This window comes from Sinohyriopsis cumingii, chromosome 7, assembly GCF_028554795.1.
Source record: "Sinohyriopsis cumingii isolate HCF-2022 chromosome 7, ASM2855479v2, whole genome shotgun sequence".
Taxonomy (NCBI): domain Eukaryota; kingdom Metazoa; phylum Mollusca; class Bivalvia; order Unionida; family Unionidae; genus Sinohyriopsis; species Sinohyriopsis cumingii.
The window spans coordinates 79,179,864-79,202,026 of NC_142967.1; the positions used below are offsets into that span (position 1 = coordinate 79,179,864).

Genomic DNA, 22,163 nt, shown 5'->3' on the forward strand with positions numbered 1-22,163 from the left:
ATATTAGTACTAATAATCATATAGTAATTAGCACTTTTTCTTGTGATCAACCACACTTGGTCTTCAACTGTTTTAATTCTCTAAAACAAAAGCAACTACTGGTAAACAGACTCTTGAAGTGGTGTATAAGGGGATTTTGTCTTCATTTTGTTGCACTTTCTTTCTTAAACGATTGTTGTCCAGTAATTCTACCAGTGATCTTAATTACATGTATATCACATAAACATGAAATATGTGAACCCTTATCTCCATTTAAAATGTGAACTTCTATTATATTGATATATCCTGGTAAAATATTCTTTGCTTTCTTAAAATATTCTGTGCTTTCTTGTTGCTATCAATATTGTAGTTTTCCTTCCAGATCATCAGTATGACAATGGGTATTCATTTTCACCTAATGTATGCTTTTCATTTTTTTAAAAGGCAAGCTTGCCTCTCTTCATTTCCTCTCAAATCAATTTGCGTATCACAAGCAAATGTTGTTGTTATTAAATCGGTCACCAGTGGCATTTGTCAAATGTATCACACCACTATGTTTGGAGCACTCATGAGAAAGAATGGAATTACGAGCACTTTTGTTGACTGAATTGAGAGTTGGCATCTCTTAATTCTGAACTGAATATTTGCACATTTTTTTAAACCTAATAACTGGATTATTTCAAAGAACATTTTTTTCTTTCACATCAGATGGCTTTTTTAGTTAGATTGGAAGAAAGATGAAATTTATGTTAAAGTGCAGCATTGGGACTTTAAATAATGATGGTAGAGTGTCGATCAAAATGTCAAATTTACCTAATTACCTAATTACTCACAAACCAAATAAAGTCAGAAGGACATTATGTGAAGATTTTGAGCGATTAGGTAAAATTGACCGAGGATCAGATCATGTTCATTTAGTCCTAAAGATAATTCCAATATTTCCCCTTCTGTCATCAAACTAGTAGAATATACATCAACCAATTTGACTGTAGGCAAAACATTTTTTTTCATTAGCATTTTCACGTGTTGCTAGGTAGTATCCCCATAGCCAAAGGTTGATGACTCACTTCATTTGTCACTGATGTGGAATTAAGTGTAGATTTTCTACCAATGACTTTTGACCATGTTAACTAGGATTTAGACCAGTCTATTTATATTTAAATGCTTGTGAACCAGTCCATTTGAGGATTCTCTCCTCATGATTCAGACAGCAATATTAGTTCTTGGTAGACAGTGCATGGTCATTCAGATAAGCATAAAGACATTCTCATAGTGGTTCAGTTAACTTACTGTACTGAATTACTATTGCAATGATTCACTTGTGGTAGTTTCCCCTTGGCTGTTAGTAAACAGCTTACAACTGTTACCCCAAAATAGTCATTAGGTTGGCTGAAGAAATAAAGCTGCCCCTATAAATGAAGTGATGTGCTAACTATTATGATCCCATTAAGGGGTACGTTCTGAAGCAGATTACAAGTTGAGATAAAATCCACAAGAATTCCAAATCAGTGATAAAAGTTGTTGTCAATAACATATTTTTATTTTTTTCTCAAATTATATAACCAAGCTATTATTATTGTTCTCCAGCAAGAATTGGTGCTTTACCAGAGACTTGGGATGAAATGCAAGACAAGGAAAATCTTAGACGTGTAAATGTGTTGAATCTGAGTCCAGAGTACCAGCAACTGGAGAGCACATTCCTCACAGAAGCCAAAACAGGACCGTATTCCAATAGAGTTCCCAATGCGCAGAACATAAAAGTAGTCAAGGTACGTGAATATATATATATATATATATATATATATATATATATATATATATATATATATATATATATATATATATATATATATAAAGAGAGAGAGAGAGAGAGAGATAGAGAGAGAGACTCAGAGAAAATTGTAAATATACACCAGACAGAATGAAAAGTGCTAACCCTGGATTCTGTAGGAGAATGCTTGATAATGGTAGGCAGAATTAATATTTTAATACAAATAATACTATCATAGAGGTTAGAGAATTTTTAATAAGTACTCTGTGGAGATTTGAATTCAGGTCCACAGGTAAATGGCACCCATGGCTTTACCTGCACACACCTGTCCATATTCCATCATGACTAAGCACACATCACCAAAAAATGATGTGACTAAGTCGGTGTTATACTCACTTATGTGTAGCAGACACACTCATATGGTGACCTAGTAATTTATTCTTATCTGTGTGTAAGATGACTTACATGACACAATATGTCCTAATTTGCATGAAATCTGTGTGTAACCTGACTTACATGACACAGTGGGTCATTGTTGCATGAAACCTGTGTGTAACATGACTTACAAGACACAGTGGGTCCTTGCTACATGAAATCAGTGTAACATGACTTACATGACACATGAGGTTTCTAGAAGTATATTTAGCCATTTACAGGCTAAATAACTATTTAGGTACATTAGGTATCATAAGGTTTAAGGCAACCTGAGGACAGTGAGGTTTGATCATTAGTGCAAACATTAGTACATACCAGTAAACAAGAAAATCAAGTGACCATGTATTAATAATAATAAATATGTTGTATTTATTTTCAGAGGGTGACTCAGTTAGTTACAAATGAGAAACTAATCTAACTTGAGGCCCTCTGTTATGTACATATAAGATACAAGCTAATAAAAATATGTTCACACACATGCATACACAAATACTGTATACAAGTATATAACGACCATTCATATAAATGCTACATTGCTTCAGAAATGAAAATGAAGCACAGGAGGTGAGTGGTGTAACATGCCCTTTAATAAGTACATGCATTACTCTAAAATGTACACCATTTATTTTATTTTATTTTATACTTTCATCCATCTATCACACCTACTGTGGAAGGAAGTAGATGCTTGGAGCTGATTTAATATCATGTGGAATGTTATTCCAAACAAGTGCACCTGAAAATTGAAAGCTATTTTTAATAGCTACTTTTTTCGGCTTGGGTACTTTCAAATTTTGCCCTTTAATATCTTAGATTTGGGGTACCAGTAGATTCTCTTTCCTGGAAATGATGTTTGGGCAAGTTGGGGCAGATTTTGTAGAAGCTTTGTAAATTATTTTTGGCCTTTCTCAAAAATATTCTTTCATGTTATGGTAATAGTTTGAATGTAAGCATTGCAGTTTGAACATGTTCTGTTTGCTTATCAAGAATTATTGTACCTGCTGTTTCCTGGAGTCTGGAAATTTTTCTCATACTTGTAGCGGTTGTCTTCTCCCAGATTATATTACAGTAGTTAAGATGCAGTTGAATGTAACGTTTGTAAAAAGTAACTGTGAAATGTAATGTAGTGAGGGCCTTGGTATTCTTTAGGAGTCAAATGTAAGAGTTTATTTTCTTTGAAATATAATTCATATGATGAGACCATTGCAAGTTATTATCTACAAATATTCCAATAATTCTTTCTAAACACATCATTATTAGGTCAGTGTTATCATAGAGAACATGAAGCATATCAGTTTGTAATCTTGAGCTTTTCTGCCATTTAGTTATAAATAAGACTTTTGTTTTGTTCATATTGAGGATCATACCATTTTCCTGGCACAGGTATATTTGAAGTCTGTTGAGAACAGTTTGAAGGTTTTTTTCAACTTCAGCTTGGTAACAGTGCTCTGAGAATCAAGCAAAGTAGTGTCATCTGCATACATGTCAGTTGATGAGACTGCATCTCCAAATTTTAGGGGTAGGTCATTTATGAACAAAACAAATAACAAGGGCCCCAGTATAGAACCTTGTGGCACTCCGCAACTTATCATTTTAGTTTCAGACAGTTGTCCATTTAATGTTACCTGTTGAGACCTTTTACTCATGTATGGTGTGAACCACTTAAGAATACCTTCACTACAATGATACATTTTTAACTTTTCAAGAAGAATTTAATGATCTACTAAGGACGTTATGTAAACTTACAATTTACACATCGATAAATACCCAACTATGGTTCCTTAATCGTTATAAATCCAATTTACTTCCTTTTTAACATCAGATCAGCAGATTTAATCAGCAGAACATTCACTTTTATGTACATCAGAGTTTTCTTAAATTCATTAGCTTCTTAACTGCAATAAAATACAGAGCCCTTTCTTCACTAGCCAAGATTCGTCAATTCTTTATACAGTGAGACAGGGTAAAATGTCATAGCGGGTTATGCCAGTGATATATTGTTATGATCATTATTTTAATATGTATAAAAAATGGTTGTTGCAGTTGAGCTAAGAATATTCCTTTCTTTTGAAAATTATGCTTGTTTATGGTATGTGTTGTTATAGCAATGCCATTGATACTTTCTAAGCATTTTGATCTTTCAAAAGCAAAATTGTGTACATTTATAGTGACATCCATTGTTTGACATATGACCCTGATATTTAATAACCACTGCTGTAACATGTTGTTGAGGTGAAATACAATAATTTCTAAAGACTGGCTTCTAAAGCCTGCCATATGTCTTCTTTGGCAAAAGGGGTGAGTGTTGGAGTGCAGGAAGTCTGTGTAATAACATTTTTTAAACTTCTGATGGTCGATTTTAAGCTATGGCTTGTCATTTTTGATTGGAAATCACAGGAGTGGGTGGGTGGGAGCCGTTATTATTATTAGGGTGTAAGGCATTGATATAGATAAAACTTCACATCAAAATGATCCGGAAACAAGGAACCAAAAGTTAAGTCCACAGACTTTATCAATGTGTAAAAAATTTCAGATCAGTATCATGTGACCATTTACAACCAATCAAAACGTAGAAAACACAGTCAATTTATAAAAATTGGAATTATATTATTTATAAAATTTGTTTTATATTATTGATATTTAACAAGAGTTTTATAATGCATGTATGTTACAAAACTCTTCAGTCAGCCACATATTATGTAGGACACCAGATTGTAGCAAGATGAGTTTATGTTTTAGATTTAATATAAACACATTGTGTCAAGTTTTATGTCAACAAAAATATTTCAGCATACAGCAAGGAAATTTATCATTTCAGATTGAACGCATTCAGAACAAGACATTATACCAGCAGTATTCAGCCAAGAAGAAGTTAATGGAAACTAAATACAAAGACAAACCAAATGTGACAATAGAGCGAAAAGTCTGGCATGGAACACCATATGATAGCGTAGATGGTATTTGCACCCATGGCTTTAATCGCAGCTACTGTGGCAAAAATGGTAATCAAGAGTCAGTCATTTTAGCTTGCTTGATTTATTGCTTATTCATTCTACTATGTAGCCATATGAAGATTTCTTCCATGGTACAATAATTTGTAGTTCTACTGGTTATAAAACAAGAGAGCTTAAGCGATGGCTTGTTGACTGTCATCCATCATCCATCTGTTGGTATAAGTTTCTTATCACTACTCCTCTGAAACTGTTTGAAGGTTTGCCATCAAACTTGTATACACATTCATCCCATGGTCTAATTGGTCAAAAATGAAGATGTTACTGATGTGACATCCAATATGGCAACGATGGCAGCCATTTTTAAAATCTTATCATTACTCTTCTGATTGGAAAGTCATATCAACAGGAGGTTCTCACCAGAAGACTTCTTATGATCTCTGGTTTTTACGAGAAGACTTCTTACCTGCATCCATGCTGGCCATCTTGAAAAGTTTATTTTTGCCTCTTCTCTCAAACAGAAAGACACTCTATCAATGGGATGTTCACTGAAAGACTCCTTACATGTGTGGTTGATCTTAAATAAAAACTGATGATCTGTTTTCCAATATGGCCATCATATCTGCCATCTTGAAATGCTTATTCCTGATCTTCCTGGACAGAAAGTCATATCAACATTGGTGTCAATCTTACAGCCTGTATAGCTGCCACAATGGCTAATTTTAATATCTTGTCAGTTAAGAATATCGGGTATAGTTTTAACAGTGAGAAAAAATGGTCATACAACTGTGTGTCAGATAAGAAACCCAATACTACCAGCAAAAATCTAATTAGATCTGACCCAAAAGAGTAGCAAACCACTGGCCTGTCAGATAATGCCTGCTCAAAAGTGAACAAAGAGCCTGTTAAAGAATCTACAAGACTTTGAAAACATCTGTCTATCCAGTGCCAAGCTCTTCAGTCAAGTTGGAAGTGTATCAAGTCTTGAAACTGGACAACTCCCTGATACAACACCTGAGTGAAACTCTCAGAAACCCCATCCATCCACCACTTTCATAAATATTTCTGACATGATAATACAGTGGAATTACCAAGGTTTAAAGGTGAATACTGATGAAAAAAGTTGTCTACTTTAAAAAAAATACTTTATCTAACACCTGTCTGCCTTCAGAAGACCATGTAGAAGAAGATGATTGAGTTATCTTATACATTCATAACCTTCAAGAACTTTTCAAGAAATACCAAATACAACAACAGAAGAGTGTCCATCGCAATTAATACCCAAACTCCTCACAAATTAATACACAGTATTACAATATCAGTAATAGCTGTTTTATGTGTCATTGTAAAAACTGCTTACACTTATCTTTCTACTAGCACTCCAGTCAGTCTGAACCATCATATCAGTACCTTTTTTCAACATGTAACTGCATTGATATTGATGAGAGAGAAAAGAACACAACCATGTTAATGTTAAGTTGCATACCTGTCAGTATCCTAGAAAAGAATCCTTCTTGTTGGTAGATCTGTCCAATTGCGATCGATCTTTTTACTTTTCTCTTGGGAAACAAGTGATGTCCTCCATTGTAGTGACTACTTTCCAACATATGGTCAAACCTTATCTCAAGCTAGTTACTAAATAATATATCCATATTTACCACAACCATAATCAAATCTTTGAACTAGATTCAGACACTCAAAACAACAAACTTCATCATTGTTGTGAAATCCCTTTTCATAATGAAAACCTTGCAGCACTTCAGATTTGATGAACCATTAATATCTGAAATCCTGCAAGCACATTTTTGGCTCATACAATTCGGAAAAATTATTCTGTATTGTTTGCTGTCTAGTCATATTGGTATTATTAGTGCTCTGCCTGAGTGTAAATCACAAATGCAGTACCGGGGCCCTGAGTGGCCAAGTCAACTAAAGTGCTCACTTTTATGGATCACTGCCACCTCACCCCTGTCTGCATTGTTTCGAGTCTTGGGTTCGGCTAATGTGGGTATGTGAGAAAGCTTGCCAATAGCTTCTTGTGGGTCAGTGGTTCTTTCTGGATTTTCTCTGGTTCTTCCTCCACTATTTATATTGGCCATGATGTATCACCTATCTTGTGCTGGAAAAAAGTGTTAAACCCTACAACAACAACAACTACAAAAGCAGTACCCAAAACAGAGTACATATGTACTGGCTTACAAGTCGGGTACTACTGCAAATGATGTGGATCTGATGTCAGAGAGTGCACCAGCAGATCAGGGTCTGCATTGTTTGCTCTACTGATTACTCCTAACAAACTACATAGACCTAGATCTGCTGGGTTGTTGCACCACTCAAAAATCATCCTGCTTATTATGATGCAATTTGCAATGAATATTGTCTTATAAACTTACTTGTACCTTTTATGGGTTTTGTCTCATCTGCACCATTTTGACAGAGTTATGATCCTTACCAGTCAAATTCATATCTCTTTATGGATTGTTTTTTTATTTTTATAATCATCATAGCTCAAGAACCATTTGGTATAAATTAATGCCAAATTAATGAAGGTAAAACAAAACATGATTTTGGGGGCGGTCACAAAAGCTGTACAAATCAGGGAACCCAGATCTCTTGCAATAAAAAATCATCCATTTAAAAATGTCAAACATGAAAAGCTTGTAGGTGTGACTGCAGATAATAATTTTTAATGGAATGACCATATTGATAAGCTTTGTAAAATACTGTCTAAAATTGCCTTACTCTGCAGAATCAAGAAATATTTACCTAAGGAAATTCGAAATCTATACTACAAGTCATATATTCTTCCAACAATGGATTATTGTTCAAATGTATGGAGAAACTAAATCTGAGATTGACAGGACCTATATACTTCAGAAACGAGCAGCACACGTAATTTTATATGCATCTATTGATCATCCCTCAAAGCCTTATTTACAAAACTCTAATGGTTCACAATATATGACAGGATAGATTTTCACAAGGCAGCTCTTTTATATAAATGTCTACATGGAACTGCACCAGAGTATCTTCAGGACTTATTCAGGCCTTTTTCAACACAATACCAGTTGAGATCAATGTCACATGGAAACCTTCTACCTCCAAAACCAAGAAAAGAGCAATTTAAAAAGAGCTTCCAATACTCTGGTACAGTTCTGTGGAACAAGCTTCCACTACATGTAAAATATGCTGAAAATATTAGAGTATTTAAGAAGAGATATCATAAGCATGTATGTGCTTCTAATAGATAATGGAATTTAGTATTTTAATACTAAACATGTTAAAATAAACAGTAATTATTGCTATCTTCATATAATGTGCATTGTTATACTCTCCTTAGAGGGCCTCAAGGGAGAATAGTCCTTGACTAATGAGTCACCCTCTATAAATAAAGCATCATTATTATTATTATTATTATTATTATTATTATAAACATGGAGGTGTATTTTTATGGATTTTGTTTTGCCTACTCAAATTTGGATAGAGTTATGGCCTTTGTGAATCAACTTTATATCTTTACACAGGATATTACTTGTATTAAGGAGACCTTGAATGAGTTGGATGTTAAACATTCCAGGTCATAATTTAGAGCAGTTATTGCTACTAAAGGCATATCTTTTCTTTACTTTGGCTTTCCTTATTGCAGATTGTAATAAATGGGACTGTTTATTGCTAATAGCTTTAGTTTTGGGGTAATTTATTATATTTATGGTGGAAAACTCAGACTCTGAGGTAATTTCACTGATGACAGGTGATTGTATGTATTTTACAGAACTAATGTATGTTAAAATTGGTTAATCTTTGGCTTCTGTTTTACATATTTAATTTGTATTGGGTGACTGACCTTTGTCCATAATTGAGGGTAGGAGTTTGGGCCTACCTGACTAATATTTATTTTCTGTAAACATGTTACACAGCTTATATTTGTCTATGATTGTAGAGTATATATTAAGATACCAATTACATGTAAATAAACATTTTATGACATTGGAAGGTTCTAAAAATGAATTTGTTTATGAATTTGAAGGAAAATGACACTCCTCCTGGTTCTGTTATTGTGTCTTAATTTTTCATAAAAATGTAGTGATAAAATAGTTACACATTCCATATCTTAACATCATTCTTGGTGGAATCAATTTTTGTTGTGTTTATTAATAATTTGAGAGGGTTTATTCATTTAAATTATTGGTATTACCAAGTGCTAATTGATATTTTAGGAGTAAATCACCATTTTGGAATTATTGTGAATTCATTCAGTCACACTTTGAATTATACCATTGTGATAAATCAGACTGTTGGAACATAGCACATTCAAAGCTAATGGCACATCAGCACATTCAAGATTGGAATTTATTTGTAATACCACTGGAATTCATTCAGAATACCATATGCCAGTACTTTTGGACTTGTGATTGAATTTTTAATGCTATTTGGGATTTAATTCACAATACAATAAGTTACTTAAACATTTTCACTTTGTATTCTAGGAAAATAATTTAGCTGTTGAATTTTACAGGCTATTTTGGTTTCTGCTCTTTTCTGTTACTTAGTTTAAGACCATTGAGTCATAACACTTCATAAGCTTTTATTTTTTGATCATATTGAACCAGATATATTGTCTAAACAGAAGAGGGCTGCAGTAATTAACTTGTTTGAGTGTTTGACTTGTAATCCATGCATCAGTTGGCTCAGTGTGTCGTGGGAAAGGTACTTAACTTGCATTTCCATGACATGATATTACATACAACAGGTTGTGTTATACATCATCAAAATTCATAGAATTATTCTAATTATTTGGTAGAATTGTCAGACATTTTTATTGTCCATTTTCAGGAGTTTGGTTTGGTCATGGTGTGTATTTTGCAACAAATGCATCTTACTCAGCTCGTGGTTGGCTAGCAGCGGGGAATCAAACGCCAGCACCAGGAACCAAACAGTATATCTTCTATGTGTCAGTTTGTGTGGGGGAATATGTTCAAGGGAATCCAAATATGAGAGTCCTTCCAGCTAAAATTCAAAGTAATCCTACAGACGTCTATGATAGTGCTGTGAATAATGTCAAAAATGTGGAAGAAATTGTGATTTTCAATGACACGCAAGCCTATCCAGATTATCTCATCACATTTACAAGCTAGTCAAGGACTGTATTTTACTAATGATAAACCCATGGGGCTGAATATTTTCATGAATTTTAATTTTGAATATGTTCATGAAAAAGGGTCAATACACTCTTGACAGCTTTGAAAATGAATTCAAATGTTTGTTGCTGCTTGAATCATATAATGAGATATAAAGAAGACACAATCTGTACATGAAATCATCTGTTATATGGATTGTCATTTAAAATAGATAAAATTTCTATTGTAATTAGATTGTAATCTCTGTTTTCAGTCTGTTTGAATGAAGTTTTTTGATTATTCATATATTACTCTGCTTTTTTTACTCAGAATTAAAGGTATGATTTAACACATTACCTATAGGTACTATCACTAGTTAAATACTACTTTAATTATTTAAAAACTAAAGTACATGAAAGAAACTGCTCGTTTTCTTTCCAACAAAATCATGCATCTGTTTTGAAACTGAAGTTTTACCCCTAGCAGTCAGACTGGTTGTTTGGGGGAGGGGGATTTTGTCCAGCCAAATTGGAAGATTTTGGTGGTGCGGGGGTCATCCAGCTGAATTGGAAGATTATGATTGGTTGTGTTAAGGATTTCATACAACTAGTTTGGAAGTTTCTGATTGGTTATTGGGGGTATCTCATCTAGCCAGATTAGAAGATTCTGGAGTATATAAAATTTTCTTTTGTGTGGTACCAATTTTCATGGATTTAATGTATGCTCCAAACAACAAAATATAAAACCCAGCAAAAATGAGCAACATGAGATACAGATCAAACTTGGAACATATGCTTATATCAGTCTTATTCAGTAATGAGCAAGATCCTTGCATATTAATGAGGTGATCTTGCAGGTGATTGGCTGGATTCAATGTTACCAATGTGGAGGTTGTATTTCTGACCAGATTTTGATCAGAATTCAAATATATGCTTAAATTATCAAGATCTCTGACCAGTTCACTAATGAGTGAGATCCATATCTATTAATGGGGTGATCTTGCATCTTACTGAATAAATCCTAGAGACTTTTCTTTGTCCTATTTTGAATAAAATCGCTAAATATACTCAAATCATCAAGATGCTCAATGAGTCTTCTTATGAGCACGATCTGTGCATATTAATGAAATTCAGCACTGTTACAAATGTTTGTTTACAAATTGTATGAAATATAACTGGATACCTCCTAACGTTTGGTACCAAAGTATTTATCAGAATAGCATGGTATTTATGTGGTATGCCACAAATATATTAAGGACCAACAATTTGATGTTCTAGCACAGGTGTCTTACACCTGTTTTTTTAAAATCTGTCTGTCAACAGCTGTGAAAACTTCTTGCTCTGATTTATAGTAAATAAACACCATTTTATATCCATTATGTTATTTGAAGAAGAAATGAAAAAAACTCGTCTTGAGATAAAGAAAAGAAATTATCTGAGCATAAAATAAAATCACAAAAAGAATTAATTGGCCAATACCTTATAGTAGATGAAATTGCTATGTTTATTTTTTTTTATATACAAATTATCTAAGGTACCTGGTCAGATAACATTGTGAGGACACTAGAGAGTGTTGACAAGAAAAGGAAGTACTGACACTGTAGCCTACCATTTACTAGCTACACTGTTGATTATAAAGGCAGAGAAACTTTGGGATGCAGTATTCAGGAAAGATATTTTTCAGAGAAATAGCCAGTAACCATAAATTACACTTTCTCAAGAAATCAGGAAATATTTAGTCAACTTCAGAAATTATGTAAAATTTAAACAATAGTTGTTGTCCTCAAAATCTTAAGCATTTACTTTCTATTTTCCAAAATCCAACATTATTTCAAAAGTTTTAGCTGGCCCAAATATCTTTCACAACATTCCATTTGGCTGCCATGTTGGCATACATGACATGTTTCAAATGTGTGATCAAAGAATCATGAATATAATTATATTTGTAATATTCAGAATTAGTATGTGATATAACTGTTTTTCTTATTTAAAAAAACATAATTGTAAAAAAATTATTTTGTAATGAAAAATGCAGACATACTGCTAATATCATGAAATTCATAAGATGTTTACTCTGCAATTTCCATACATTCCGTCTGATGGAAACTGCCAATGTACAAAATGAATGTACAAACCACCAGCAGAAAAAAAAAACTACCATAGTAAACTGTTATAATGGTAATACTGCACAGCTCTGATATACAATGTAATTAGTTTGGGTTTTTTCTTTAATATACCAGTTTTCTCTCTCTGAGAAGCAAAGAATGTTATCCATGCTATTGACTCTTGAGATTCCACAGTCTGGATTACATAGAGTTCCTCCCTTGCAAAAGATATGCAAACCAGATTTACAAAAATAGAACTGTCATCAGAACAACTGATGAAACTTAATAAAGTAATATACAATAAGCGTGTGTATGTGTGTGATTAGGATTTTTAATGTATCTTTAACAATTTTTCAGTCATATCACTAAGCTGTCTGCAGTGTGCTAGTTTATAGTGATGTCTAGTACTGGGGCATCATGCCATTAGACATGTAGCATGATTTCCCACCCAGTCACATTATCCTGACACCAGGCCAACCAGTCCTACACTAACCTCTTAATGCTGAGCGCCAAGTGAGGTAGCTGTTAGTACCATTTTTAGCAGTCTTTGGTATGACTTGCCGAATCCACAACCACCCGCATCCAAGGTGGATGCTCTAACCACTAGGCCACCGGTTCTGTTTATATACATTAGGAACTAAAATGAATAATTTGTAATTTATAGTCTGGCATAAACTGTGCAGTACTGTAATTAAGAGATAATTTCTTGACACAGTTATAGATGTTCATTTGTATATGATTATTCTTTTTTCTAATCTTGATTTTGCTCCAGTAAAGATCATTTTTGTGTACAACCAGTGCTTAAAGTTTGTAAATTTATTTGCAGAGAATTATTTCAGGCAAAACTGCCACATTTGAAATTAATAAATATTTGTAATCAAGTTTGATCAATTTCATTAGTGAAATTTTGTTCTATTTCAGTATCATTTCTGATATTGCAATTATTCACTTTCTTGTCAGTTTTGGTTAATATAAACTATGTTTAGTTTAGATTTAATTGAATTTACATATGACTTTAGAGCATTAGCTGTCTATATCATGCATACTTTGCTTCGGTTGTGTTTTATAGTCCCAAGTAATTGCTCAATATAATTCATTCCTAATAACATGTATGTTGTTTGTTACTCTGGCCTCTTTTTTACATTTGTTTTTCATCTTAAACTTGTATTATCAAGATAATGGACAAGTTGCTTAATGAACAAGATGCACATACACTAATAATGACAGCTTTCATCTGATTGGCTGTGCTTGTTTGTCACTGTGGAAGCCATTTTTCTGATTCAATCATAATCAAAATTTTTAATATAGGTTTGTATCATGAAGAGTTTGGAATGGGTTCAATAATAAACAAGTTACATGCAATTTAATGATGTAATCTTGCAGCTCTCTGAATGTCCTACAAACTGAATTATCAAAATAACATGAATATTTGAAAACAAAATACCAGACAGCCATGAAAATATATGACAGTCTGGCTGAGCAGCTTTCAAGTAATATTGTCAAATCTGAATTCACGAAAAGGAAGAAAAAAAAGAACAAAAATAAAATATAACTTAGGCTGTCACATCCTTAAAGAGGTAAACAGCTGAAGGATAATGTGAATCATCTGAATAAATACAAAGATAATCTGCTGTCAGAAATAAATAAAATATGGTTATGCTGCTGTTGATCTTGAAATTCTCTTGTCAATAATGGAAGACATTAGAAACCTGAAATTCTCTTGTCAATAATGGAAGACATTAGAAACCTGAAATTCTCTTGTCAATAATGGAAGACATTAGAAACCTGAAATTCTCTTGTCAATAATGGAAGACATTAAAAGCCTGAAAACTGAAATTGTAATTGTAGTAAAAGAATAAACTGAAAAGTGCATGAATAATGTCATAAAAGATTATGGAAACCACTGAAAAATTTGTTACATATTAAGTAAATCATGAAAAGACTCTAACAATCAACAATAATTGGACAAATTTGTCAAAAATGAAACCCTGTTGAACACTATTAACTCTATCACAGCAAATGAAAACTCCTCACTCTTAAAGCATTCTGTCAATGTAGACCATGCACTTTATTCTGCTGAGATAAGCTCCAGTGGTGGTGAATATCACTTTATTCTACTGAGATAAGCACCAGTGATGGTGAACTTCACTGTTCTAATATTAGCAGGTAAACTCTTGGCACTTTTAATACCTAGGATTTACTCAGAAAGGAAAATCGAGCAGTCATTAATTATGTCAGTGAAAGTGAAACGGTGTTAAGCTTTGGGTCAAAGTCAAGTCGTTACCTGGTGTGAGATCTGATCATATACTTGATATGATCAGAGGAAACAGACCATTCTCACTTGACAACATCATCATCAGTTTTGGAGGAAACGATGTTAAGTAAAGCATTGATATAGAACAACTGAAGACAGTTTTTACCAATTCTGAATAACCTCTACCAGTACGTGGACAACCAAGCTATAAAGTATTAATTTGCACAGTTTCTCCAACTATGCAATGAATGGGGCCAAAGAATGATTCACTAGGAAAATACATTTGTTACAATGTCTTGCTTGGTGCTGGAATAGCTAAGGACAGACCCTATTCAAACAAACAAGGACGTTTACACTTTCTGCATGCAATAAATGAACATGTCCCCAATACAGTGAATGTCATATGGAATGAACATTTTGAAACACAGCTAGCTAAGTGATTGATGACCAAAACAAAGTATAAATTTTAAGTGTCTTCAACAGGGATCTGATGAATAATAAGATAGAGAAATTGGTTGAATTTCTTAGAAAACTTTGTCTAAATCAATTTGTAGACCAACCAGCATAAGAAAATGACCACTCACAAATTCTAATACAAAGATGGAAGAAAATGACAACATTTCTAGGACAGGTCTTAGTGTTCAAATCCCTATTTTCCTAACCTGAAAATCAAACTTAAAAACAGCTGCAAAATTCCAAACTCATTAAACAATAACATATAGATAATATTAGTGATTATCATGAAAACAAATTTCTGGAAGATCTCAGTGATGTTCCTTGGAGTATATAGTCTCCACATTTGATGATGTGGATGAAGCAATTGATATATGGACCCAAATTTGTATGCATGTGGAAGATAAACATGTACCTTTGAAAATACATAGTGTGAAAAAGGCCATCCAATCTTACTGGTTACTCTTAACATTCTAGATGCATGAAAATCAGAAACTGTTTCTAATCTGTTGGTCAGCAAACACAAAACACGGAAAAAAAAGTAACCAAAATGATCAGTGGGGGAAAAAATAATTACTTTCTGGACCACTAATTTGGAACAGAAACTGAAAGGAAATTGTAGAAAGTACAAATATAAAAGTATTTATTTATAATTTATTCAATGGATGAAAACTGAAACCTACTCAGTTTGACAAATGCATTACAAGTATAAATTCTCCATCCTTTGACTTTGTTGTCACATTAGTTTTGTATTGTATATACACAATGCACTTAGTAGAAGCATGTTCTTACAAAAATTTGGTTTATTAAATCCAGATATACATGTAGCTTATTTTCATTGATTTTTCTTACTGTGTGTGCAACTATGTACATGTCGTCTGTATATAAATATGCATACAACCGGTGACCACAATGAAGATTAGTTATATGCACTTTATTGTGTCACCCACGTTGATAAAACTTGGAATATATACTTAAATAATCAGCATCCTTGAATATGTCAGTAATAAGTGAGATCTATGGATATTAAAGAGGTGATATTCCATCATAGTGCCTGAGTTTATTTCCTCTCTGGAAGCCATACTTCTGCTCCAGTTGTGAGCAGATTTTAAATATGTGCTTCTATCATCAAGATTTTGGACAATTTTAAATATAAACAGAGCCAATACATGAATAAGATACACTGAACTTGTCAACACTTTAGTGACTCTATTTCTGATGTATTTGTCAAATTTGGTAAATAGGTTCATATACACCACTGTGTCTCTTTTCTGCACATCTTAGGTTTCCATCACCAATATTGGTGCAAAACGCATACCAAATTTGGCCGATTTTCAATTTTTTCTTTTACTGCAATGCTTACTATTTGAAATGTGGCAGTTGTCACAAGAACATTCTGTTGAAAATAATATTAATTTTGGACACACAGGATACTACCCCAGTGTTTTCATGACTCAAAATATGTTGGCCTATTCTGCGCATCGCTTTGGAAAGCTGTAATGTTAATCCATCAAGCTATGGAAATAAGATAGATTCCTTTGACTCTTTCTGTCAGCATTTCAGCCAAGGAAATAGGTAGAATCTAGAGCTAGTTTTACAAAATTCAGTGTAACAATGCCACTATTGCAATAGATATTAAGCAAGCTAAACAGATCTTACAAATTTTTTTTAGTAAAAGTTGATAAAAATAAGCTGTTATGCTGAAGACAAACAATAATGAATAGGATGTAATGTGTTTACAGCGTCTCATTTATGGAAAACAAAATTACTAAAGAATTTAGAAACAGACTATCAAGAGGGATAGCGTACCATAAAGTAGTTGTAGAACAACTTGCAAAGTTAGAAATTTAGATTAAGATACACCATTGTTCTAGGATGAAATTTCTACCTTTTAAAAATGTATTAATTTGTATGATTCTAAAGATAAATATTTAATAGGTTTTTATGGGTTACAAGATTAAGACATTTATAAATCACATTTTCATTGCATTTAGAATAGAAATGTGGGATATTTTTGTACACTTTATGAATATTACTTTCATTATGTAAAGTATGATCATTCTTTCTTGATACAAATTGGATTTTTGACCAAAAACATAATGTGATCCAATGTTTACAGATATGACATATCATTGCACAGAATTAACCGATGCGCAGAATTATGAATTACCCGACAAGCTGGTGTATATATATGTGTATGTATGTATGTATGTGTATATATATATATATATACACATTGTTCTATGATGAGGTTATTTGGCAGATGATTGCACAAGTTTCTTCCAACTCGAACAACTGTATTTCTATTGATATTTAATCAAGCTTATTAAATAGGTCGGTATTAAAAAAAATTGGATCATTTTTATTACAAGTGAGACCTATGCATATTTATACGATCTTTCATGTGATTTTTGTTTGCCAACTCAAAGGCTATCTTTGATAAGGTTTTATTCAGGCAGGGTAAATAAACCCATAGGCTTATCAAGATCTTTGTTGAATATGATTATATGAAATTCATGCATGTTAACCATGTATCCTTGTGTCTGATTGGCTGAGCTTGTTAATACTCTGGATACTGAATTCCAATTAGATTTTGCTTCACTTTAAACTTCTATCAGTGTCATAGATTCTATAATAAATGAGAATAAGTCCATGATAATGTAATAACTTGCATCTGATTGGCTGAGCTTGTTACCAAACTTTCTACATGGTTTAGACTTGTGATAAGGAAGAGGTTTATTGTTTTTGGTGTCAGTAGCCAAAGTCATGTTAGACTGAAAGAATTAACACTTTTTGCACAGTTACTTGTGTTATCCACTGTCCACAGTTACCAAATATTGTGGGGGCCCCGAGTGGCCGAGTGGTCTAAAGCGTTCTTCGTTACGGATCACTGCCATCTCACCGCTGTCTGCGTGGGTTCGAGTCTCGGATTCGGCTAATGTGGGTATGTGAGAAAGCTTGCCAGTAGCTTCTCGTGGGTCGGTGGTTCTTTCCCAGGTTTTCCCGGGTTCTTCCTCCACCATTAATACTGGCCGCCATGTATAGTCAATCGCGTGCTGAAAAATGGCGTTAAACCCAACAACAACAACAACAACAACCAAATATTGTGGATGTGCTGCACTTGGGATAAGGAAAAACATTATGTTATCAATTTTGTGGTCAAATGATCAAAAGGTCATGATCAAAATTGTTTTTGAAAGAAGAAAAAAGCTTTTCTGCACAATAACTCAAGTTTTCCATCATCCACAATTATAAACTTCGTGGATGGCTTGCACTTTGGGTAAGGGAAATACCAGTTATATATTCTGGAGTCAATTACCAGGGTCTCTTATATCAAATGTCAAGCTCACTGTGGCTCCGAGAAAAATAAATTGGGACCTATTGGTCAAATTACTAGTAATTTCCAGAGACAGTCAGTGACTATATATTGTGCCATTCACAGTGCTCTTAATTTCTTTGGAAAAGAGCTAAATTTTAAATATTATTGCATGGACTTCTGTGAATATAGTCCAACATAAACATTATGGAATATTGCAATGGCATCTTCATGATCTCACATATGACGTTCAAAGGAATGTAAATTAGATATTTACTTGTAGTTTGTATTGGTATTCATATACAGTGTAACCTGCCAACAGTGGCCACCCATGAAAAAAGGCAAAACTGACAGTTGTACACAGGTTCACCTTTTAATCTTTGTTTCTCAGCAAATACTATCCACTGAAAATAATTATTATTGTTTTTATTATTATTAATATTAGTAGCAGTAGTAATAATATTATTATTATTATTATTATCAAGATTGTGTTATGTGCACTATTCAACAAAATATTAAAATATGCACTTTATTCTCTCCCAAATTTATGTTCTACGCAAGGTTTCCTTAATCTGCTTACTTTAATCCATCATGTATATTAAATGATCACTGATTTAAAATAGTCACTCAACTTAGTTTGTTTTGTGCACCATGACAATAATTTTTCAACTGACTTGCAGCTTATGTACAACTATAAAACAGAAAACGGATGCTTTTGTGAGCCAACTTGTACAAGTTTTACTTGGAAACAGCTGTTCAAACTTTAAAAATATTATCTTTAGAAACCATGTGCTCAACTCACCAAGATCAAAAGACAAGTCAACTTCTGTGAGAAGCCTGTGATGAACAGTAAATCAAAAAAGTTAAATATTGCTATTATGTGTTACCCCATCTACTGAAAATTTGTCTGACTTTACAGACAAGTTTTTGAATGACCCCTGACCCAGATGAAAAGGGATGGAACTCGTATTTCTTCTTGAAAACAATACTTTTCTTCTGAAACAGCTTTAATTCACAAGCAAATAGATCAAGACATCAAACCTTACCTGTCACAGAGGGACATTTCTATTGTAATGATGTGACTACTTTCCCCACCAACCAGCAAATAAATTGCTTTGACCCTCTACTCTATTTATAAAAACTGCCTCACTTTCAAATTTGACATGTTGAAACCTTTGAATTATACTGTCAACATTACTGGAGTTAGGAGCACAAATGTTTTAAATTGTATGCCTTTACCTAAGCAGTGCCTTATTCATGAAGCAATTATTGTCTGTTTAGATGAAGCAATTATTCTGTTTGCATAGACTGAGCAGTAACTGTAGATATGCTCCAGAGATTGCTTATGGCATGGAGAAACCACTGTTCAGTTAGGAAACACCTGGCTGCTATCCATGAAAGGTAGGTAGCACTACATGCAGGACATTGATATAGAAAATTTGGCAGGGGGAATTCAGAATGGCCATTGTGAAAATGTACCCACTGAGTAAAGTGACAATTAGGACAGGTTTAGCTGTATATGTTTAGGATCAGACATTTCTGACTAAAGTACTTTTTACACAAGCAGGATTGTTAGTCATTTCTCTAGCCATAATTTGTTCTTCAAAATAATGTTTACTATGTGACTGTTTTGCTGGTATATTGGTATTCTAGCATGTGACACAGTCGATCTACCCATGCATTTATCTGTAAAATTTGTCAGCATAAACTTTAAGGTTTGTTTTTGCTATTGTTGTTCTAAATTTTGTTTTTCTAAAATAAATTATGTACCTTTACCTTTGTTACTAATGTTGGCTTCATTAGCGGCTTATTAAGACTTTGGCTTGAGTTTTTGATTTACTTATATTTCCTAAAGTCCTTGATTGATTTTATTTTTACTTAACATTAATTTTTTTTTAAATATGAGACATGCTCTTGTAGTTTTTTCAACTTGGACTCAAGGTCATATTTGGTAGCAATGCTTTCTTTTAGTGGGCTTGACATGCAAGCATCGGCTTTCATTTGTGATATGAACTGTAATCTTAATTGTATGTCCTATTATATAACATTATAAATAAAAAAGTTAATACGAATAACCTTATTTTCTTTGTGCAGAAATCTCATCAGAAGTGTCCATCACAATATATATGACAAGATGAATTTTAGAAAATTAAATCTGAAAAAGCAAAAATAAAATATATTTCCGTTTAGTCGATTATTTATTTACAATAAACTCTGCAGAACTGCTTATATGAGATGAGTAGATTTTGTCATTTCTGGCTGTAGATTTTCCATAGTATTCTAAGTTGGAAAACCATGGAGTATTTGGACAAATATTCCAGGGTTGGCTGGAAAATCATGGAAAAAAAGACATGAAAAAAAACATGGAATATTGGCATGGAAAACCCTGGATAATTCAAGCATGGAAAACCATAAAGTAATATTCCAGGCTATGATGGAAAACTCTGGAATACTGCATGGAAAATCCTGGAATATTGGCCTCAGCAAAAATGTAATATTTGGCTGGAAGACCATGAAAATTATTCATGAAAATGAGATTTCCCTTGAAAATAAGTTTCATTAGGCTAAGACCCTGACAGGATACCCCACTCATCCATTATTAAAATCATATACTGTTAGGTGAAAAACTAGAATATTAGCCATTGGAATTACATTTGGTGCTCAAAAAGTCTGATAGCCCAATGCCTGGGGGGTTGCCTGTCGCCTGAAAAAACATTGATCACACTGATAGAAATGTTGAAATTTAATTTCAACATGCTGGAAGACATAAATCTTTAATATTTATCCCCATGTATTCCTTTACCCCATACTTTTATTGAAATCGGTATGTGATCTATGAATGGGGAACATTGTCTTTGGTACTATAACTAAATCTTCACATGGATTTAACATACATATGATTCTAAAATACTGTTTTGGATATTTATGTGCTAGAAACCAGCCAGAACCAGTCTAGTAGAGACAGGAACTGTTCCACCAATTGTTGCAACAATGCATGGCCACATAATGCCATTAAGGCTAGCTTGTATATGTGACAAGCTGTTAACCGATTACTTTGTTCTTGTAATCTGAAGAGTTTAAGCTAAATGCAAGATTGTTTTCTTCTTCAGATATTATAAGTAATATCGGGGTCAAATGTGGTTGTGTCTTTGATTATAAAAGTCGGCTGACCTTGAGATAAGGAAATATCAACTTCAAATGATTTTGGCAAAACCGTTGCACAAGAATTTTGATTTTTATTATGGTCTTGTTTAACTGCTTTTGCACTGTTCAAGATTTTTCAAGTTCAAGATTAATGAATTCTTAAGTTACGTATTTAGACTAGAATAAACAGTAACACAAGAAAGAGTGAAATCAACAATCTTTGAAAAATACAATAATTTATTTCCCTGGAAAATTCTGTAAAAAAATAAATATGAACTTACATTTTTAAGAATCCAATCCAAAAATAATCCATAAATAACATTTTAGTAGTCCTAATAACAAAATGTTCTAATAATTTCAAGTTCGAGTCCAAACAAAGAATCCAAGATGGAAGATGATGATGTATGCTGTAATCTGTAGTGTTGAAGTCTACAGTTCCTTGTAGAAACAAGAAATATCACTCTGGTTTTGGAAATCAGAATAAATTCTTATAAAAGCTGTCCTTGTTCAACAATTTCACATGAGCACACATATTTTCCAGGAAAAAAGAATCTTTTGAATCCAATAAAATTTGCAATAACTAGAAACGGCACAACATACAACTTCAAGTGTAAGAACCCAACTAACACTGAGAATATCTCT

The 22,163-nt window shown here is 33.1% G+C and overlaps 1 protein-coding gene and 1 long non-coding RNA gene across 4 annotated transcripts in view; one reads left to right on the top strand and one right to left on the bottom strand.

Moving 5' to 3' along the window:
• LOC149795598 (protein mono-ADP-ribosyltransferase PARP14-like) overlaps positions 1-20,452 on the top strand; it is an 86,238-nt gene extending 65,786 nt beyond the window's left edge. The window contains exons 13-15 of the mRNA XM_089965425.1: positions 1,567-1,748; positions 5,001-5,184; positions 9,967-20,452. Coding sequence (XP_089821551.1) covers positions 1,567-1,748; positions 5,001-5,184; positions 9,967-10,268 — 668 coding nt within the window. The 3' untranslated portion in view covers positions 10,269-20,452. The remainder of the gene's footprint in view (positions 1-1,566; positions 1,749-5,000; positions 5,185-9,966) is intronic.
• LOC149795599 (uncharacterized) overlaps positions 1-22,163 on the bottom strand; it is a 51,813-nt gene that overhangs the window by 24,984 nt on the left and 4,666 nt on the right. The gene's annotated exons all lie outside the window — the stretch shown is intronic.